The 6,454-nt window shown below is 38.3% G+C and overlaps 1 protein-coding gene across 3 annotated transcripts in view; it reads right to left on the bottom strand.

Annotated features, from left to right (window-relative positions):
* Positions 1 to 1,477: 1,477 nt before the first annotated feature.
* Positions 1,478 to 6,454, bottom strand: part of B3GALT1 (beta-1,3-galactosyltransferase 1) — a 503,874-nt gene continuing 498,897 nt past the window's right edge. For all 3 annotated transcript variants that reach the window (XM_038584724.1, XM_038584726.1, XM_038584727.1), the window contains one exon: positions 1,478 to 6,413. In XM_038584724.1, the coding sequence (XP_038440652.1) occupies positions 5,204 to 6,184 (981 nt within the window). In that variant the 5' untranslated portion in view covers positions 6,185 to 6,413 and the 3' untranslated portion in view covers positions 1,478 to 5,203. The remainder of the gene's footprint in view (positions 6,414 to 6,454) is intronic.

Below are 6,454 nucleotides of genomic sequence, written 5' to 3'. Positions count from 1 at the left end.
ACAATTCATCATCATGACTACATTGTCATTCTCCTGGCTGCATGGGAACAATTCCAGTACTCTTTATTGATGTGACTTCTCACTTACAATTGGAGGAAATTTGTATGTAACACCTTTGTCAGATGTCTCTCTGTTTCTCTAAGTCAAAGGTTGAAAAATTTTTCCTGTTAAGGACCAAATGATAAATACTTCAAGCTTGTGGGCTAACAGGGAAAATTGAAGATATAGAAATGTACTGAAATAACAAGAAACAGATTTCCATGGTTTCTGTATTAATGAAATTAAAATATGATAAAATAAGCATATATATATATAGCAAGAAACAGATTTCTATAGTTTGTATTAATGAAATTAAAATATAATAAAATAATAAGTATATACATATATATGCAATACACATCCATTGAGAAGAGTAGAATTCTTACCGTGGGGAAAACATGTTGCTTAGTTGGGGTTCAATGTTAGTGTCTCCCCTCGTGGAATCTTCACAAATATTCATCCTGAAACCACCCTTAGCCTGTGGGCAGCAGGTTAGACGTGGTTTGCAGAAGGTAGTTTGCCCGCCCCCAGCAGCATTCTCGACTTTTGTGTGCCCGAGAATCACCTAACCACCAGCTTGTTGAAATATATTGGGAAGCCACACCCTCAAGTTTCTGGTAGGTTCCAAGAATTTGCATTTCTAACCAATTCCGACTCAGTGCTGATGCTTCTGGTCTAAGACTGTGCTTTTACAACATTGCTCGAGATGTTGGTCCTTCAAAAGAGTCACTCTGAATATAAATCTATAGGTTTTATGTTTTCATTGTTAACTCATGTATTTGAGCTCACCTATTGGACTTAACTTTTTGAACTCTGAGGTACAGCAGTAGTAAATCTGGTTAAATTTCCATTAAAAAGCGAAGACCTATTTAAGCTAATGCAGGGTTGATAACAGGAACTTTTGTCTCTTAAATAGCTATTAGTCCCTTGCTTACAAAGTCAGGCATCAGCAATCAGCATCTATTTGTCTGCCGTAAAGAATGCCTGAATAGCATTTTTCCAGTCTGAGCAAAGTTTTAAAATAGTATGCCAACATTCTAAAGGATATATATGGATGACTCATAAGAATGGCAGTTTTGCTTTGACCTTAATATGTCCTAATTCACCAAACGCATTATCAATATAATGCTCTCTGAATTGGAAGAAGTTGCCATGTTCAACCCATAGGATTTAAAACAGAGGCTTTCCTGAGGCTGCCAAGGGGCAAGGGAGATATCGGTTTCCTAAATCTTGGAGCAGCCCATGATCTACTGGACCAAACCATCCCTAAGTTGACTGTTAAGCTGCAGTGGGGCTCTCGGGATGAGCTCTGAACGATGTGAGCTCTAATCAATGTTGAGGTTGTGGAGAAGGTTAATGATAACAGGGCACTGGCTAATTTTAATGATCACATTTCACCAAAGAGATTTTTTTTTCATAAAAGAAGCAAACTGGAAAATATCTTCTCCTTCTGTTTATTTGTCCCAATGGTTTTTAAAAAATCAGCTTTATGGAACCATAATCTTCCTCGTGACAGATGGGCTTATACATTGGCATCGTGCTTTCAATCGACAGTTTACAATTCAAGAGGAAGGTGAAGAAACTGAATGTAAAGACATCTTCAGCATCTATTTGTCATTTTTCAGTTTTATAACATTGATACAAAAAATAGTATTCTGATTAGCAGCTTGATTGGCAACCCATGTAACCCTAAATAGTACTACAAACCTGGAGAGTGCACTTTTACAGACAATTACGTTTGGCGAAATAGTATGTACAATTCTGACAAATAAATACATAAATAAACAATCATTCATATATAACGATATACCTAAATGTCAATTATCATCAACAAGCGTTTCTAGTAAATTACTTCTTTCATTCACAAGTTACTTTGTTGCTTATAAAAACTATCCTCACCTTTACAGAAGAAATGACATAATCAATTCCCCCCACTAAACCCACATATTAGGAAAGGTAGAAAAGGAATCCCAGAAGCTTTATGTAAATGTTCCATTGTCTTTTGATAGAAGAGATTTTTGATTGAAAAACTTCTTTCTTAGCTTCTCTGTCAGGAGTTTGTTTCCCCTGTATCATCACACAAAGGGTTCTAGAATTTGATCCAAATCGAAAATGATCTTCATTTTTTGATTCTGGTTATTTAAAAATATGATATTATGTATTGAAACTGGCATTTGGTCCGATATAAGAAGACCCAAAGCCTTGCAAACTAGCCAGCAAAGATCAAACTTTTTTCCAAAAATAAATTTTAAAAAGAAATTCTAAGAATACAGACACTAATTATTGATACATTTTGTTATCCAATGCATAATGAACAAAACAGGTAGGGGGACAATCAGAAGGTTTTTATAAAAATTATCTGAACGACTCCTGGTACAATACTGTCTGAAACATTATTTTATATAAGAGAAATGAAAATACATTTAAAAATGGCTTAAATAATTGAAACCATAGTTTGGCCAGTGTCATAAAATTAAGAAAAGTAGAAAATTAGAGCTTTTTTCCTGATCACGTTACTTAAACTTTTTTTTTTTTTTGAACATTCAAAAAATGAAGGGCAAACATGCTTTTGGCTATTGAAACACTGGACAAATGGCTTTGCCTCACCAAGCTCCATGCAGAAGAAAATGTACATAACAAGCAGATTCTAACTATACGTACGGGGAGAAGGAAAAAAATGCCTTTAAAATATATACATATGGTCTTTGATGAATATTTACATGTTTGTCACATGGGCACTACCTACCATAAAAAAGTTAGGAAATAGTTCTTTAAGACATATGATTCTCCAATTTTTGCTCCTTTTAAAGATTAGGGCTCTATAATGTACACGCATACACACACACAAAACAATTCATAGATGTACATATGTGATGTTTATAATGTGCAATCCCTTGACACGAAGGTGGCTTGACTGAGTATCAGGTAAATGCAAGATGGTAGTTAGTATAAGACAGAGGCTTGATTCAGCTACGTGGTGGAATCGCGAACCAAGTACAGAGTCATGAGACTTTTCCAATGACTGGAACTCACAGCAGTTGAGGGTTGGGGGTGAGAGAGGGGCTCACCTTGTGTTGATCCATCTCTCCCCAGGCTACCTAATGCTGTTTTCCAATCAAACTCGGCAGTCCAGCTGACTGTTTGATGAAGATGTACTGAAGGACAGGAAGACCTGTCTCATATTGCATTCTTTTGGACTGGGGATAAGAGACCCAGTGTCGTCAAGAAATAGGCCATGACTTCCATTTGTTCATTTTGTTTACTTGTTTGCTATCAACTTCTAGGGGGAGCTTCTAAAAGTTAGATTGAAAGAGATTAAAAGTTATATTCTTTCAGTTGCAGGGCTGTCTTTGAATGAAAACAAACAAGTTTTTTAATGAGCAGAAGCTGTGCAGTGTGTGGGTTTGCTGAATGCCTATTCTTCTGATAGAGGGGGACTAGCTCTACCGGCCTCAAAGTTCTTATTGAGAATTCAGATCAATGTTTCCTGAGATCTAAGTTGATGGGATATTACACATTTTGCAAAGCATGTGATTCAATTATTGTAACTTACTTCCAACCAGAGGCTCCTCCCCGAGGAAAGGCAGCTGCCTTCACTTTCAGCACCCTGGGAAATCAAGGCAATGCACAGAAGTAAAAACTGATTCATTGAAACCGGAAGAAATGATAGAGAAATTGAAGCTTCTCCAAACACCTAAGATATCCAGGGAAAAAGTCAAAGTCTTAGGAGAATCGGATGCACGAATACTTTGTATTCGATCTTTATTTTGGCATAAATTATATTTAAGGTGATGTTACTACTACTGATGATCATGATTGTAATTAATTATTTTAGCATTTGTTATAACGCATGACATACTGCATTAGCACCTTGTAAACTAAGGATCTCAAAATACTTAGCAAATGCAATTTGCTCTCACAGCACCTGTGAGGTAGGTGTTTTTTCCATCTATTTTATAAATGAGAATACTGAAGCATAGCAAGGTTAAGATGCATGCCCACATGACCCAACAAGTGTGATGGTATCAAGAGAAACTGATTCCAAACTTCTCCACTCTTCCTTCCTGTGGACCTTAGTCACAGAGCTTCCAGAACACCTCCCAATAGCATTGCTGCTAGAGGTACTTGGATGTTTCAGATGTTACAATATTACTGTAGGGCTAAAGCACTCAATGACATTGGTATCCATTGAAAGATGATCTCACATGCTTTGCAAATACGTGGGAGGGGCATCTGATATGACTGCTAAGTTTGTCTATGTTAATTATAATGTATATGTAAATTTGCATCTTCTCCGTGTAATTTATTGTTTTTCTGCCCTCCTGACTTTTTTTCTACACATGTGCCTTCCTGAGCCAGAAACTGTAAAATGCACTTAGCAACACCCTATGGAGGGAAGCAGGTGAGATTACATTTGGCAAAATCTCCTTGGAGGCACCAGGTAATGTTTGTTCTGAAAGAACAACAACAACAACAACAAAAACCCCAAAAAACCCCTCTTGTTTATTTTGTTAAGTAGCATTTTATATACATTCCACCGGATGACCAGTTTTAATCCTTGGATGAGCAAGCAGAGTTGTCTTCCAAACATACAGAATATTTGATTTTCAAGTTTAAATTTCGATTTATTTAGCTGTAGCCTCCCTGCCAGGCCTAAGTTCATTTCTTGGTGGAACCGCAAATACTGTACACATTACATGGCAATAGATGTAAAAATTCAATGTAACAGCACACATAATATTAATAATCACATTGAGTGTGTCTTCCTGACTGTGCATTATTTCTGAAAAAGAGTTATTTACTTTTATTTTTGCAGAGATGATATGAAGACATTACTGTGAGTCTTGGTTTCCCAGAACCAGATTTTTATCTCAGATGCACAGTATGTAAATCCTAGCAGTTGTTAGGATGTTGCTTTTTGAGATAAATGCAGTGCCTCAGGACCTGAGCATGAAATCTGGCCCTTCTAACTCATGTATTGTTTCTATGACCAGAGCCTAACACTTAGAAATTGGTAATCCAAGAAAGAAACTAGGAGAGGGAAGAAAAAACTTTACAAAACCCCTACGCCAGTTCATTTCCCCTGGTGACACCAGTAAAATACCAACACACTAGGCCCCATTTCTTAAAAAAGAAAAGAAGTGTATTTACATCGGTAAAAATCCTAACATCTGAGATGTTTCTTGCTTGACATGTCATTCCAGATTCTGTGCATTTCTTCTGGAGAGATCTGATGCACGGTGATAACTCGGCGATACCTACACAAACTGTAGGCCATTTTCCAGTGATTGAAGCCACTGTTCTGGAAAGGATGTATGCCCAGTTTTCGAAGACAGAGTCCCACGTATACATCTTCAAGGTGAAGCAGCCTTGTATGGAGTGAGGTCTTATAGATGAGCTCAGCTACATCAGCTGAAAAGATATAGCCAGTCCCCGAACAGAACGGTGGGTAGTTACTGTCAGGGTACAAATCCCTGGGCATGTACCACTTGCTGCGGACGTCCCGGATCGGCCCTCCGTTGATGACATAGCCAGTAAAATACCTTCTTCTTGGCTTGGTGGAGGGTTTTAGTAGCTTATAAATCAGGTTGTCCATGTTGACAAAAATGTCACTGTCGGTTTTCATGACATACTTGGCTTTTGAACAAAAAGTGGCCACCCATCTCATTCCCATTAATGTTTTGAGGGTAAGGTTATGGTAGGAGTCGATGAAGTCCTCCACGATAATGTCGTGGAAGATCTGGCTCTCCTGCTCCACCATCTGATTCAGAACGGGATCGGCGTTCTTGCCCAGGAGGAAGAGCGTGGCTATCTTGATACCTTTGAAGTTGTTCTCGTCCCCCCACGTCTCTCGGATTGCCTGGCGGGCATCGAATTCTTTGTGGGTGGTGCTGATGAGGATAACCAGGAAAGGAATGCTTTTCTCACATTTGTTGGGCTCATTTATGAGGAATTCAAAAGAATGTGGGTTTATAGGTCGAGTTCTTATGTTGCCAAAGGTGAAGTTTTTCCTGGCAACTGTTAGGTGGCTGAATGGCTTGGAGCCAGTGTAGGAGGAAGTGGGACGAGTTATACTCAGATACCAGAGGGCGCTGGCCCAGCACACAACTGTCAAAACATATAGACAGGAGACCTTTGAAGCCATTGTCTTGAGAGCACGTCTATTCCAAATACCGAAGAATATGCCTTCTTGGCATTAGTTTGTTTTCATCTTGCAAAGGCAGCATATTACTGATAAATCTTAAAGTTCGATAAAGGAGTGTGAGTACGGGATTGTCCATGGGTCTTAGTGGCGGTCTGGCATCTCCGCATTCCCTCTACTTTCTTCCAAACCCGATGGAAGGTTCCATGTCTCATAAATCTTCCTCTAAACTCTGCAAAATCAATAAAGTACAGTTGTGATTCAGATTTATTT

Source organism: Canis lupus, chromosome 36 (genome assembly GCF_011100685.1).
Source record: "Canis lupus familiaris isolate Mischka breed German Shepherd chromosome 36, alternate assembly UU_Cfam_GSD_1.0, whole genome shotgun sequence".
Lineage (NCBI taxonomy): Eukaryota > Metazoa > Chordata > Mammalia > Carnivora > Canidae > Canis > Canis lupus.
Note: the sequence above shows the minus strand (reverse complement) of the source record. Positions and strands in the feature narration are given on the sequence as shown.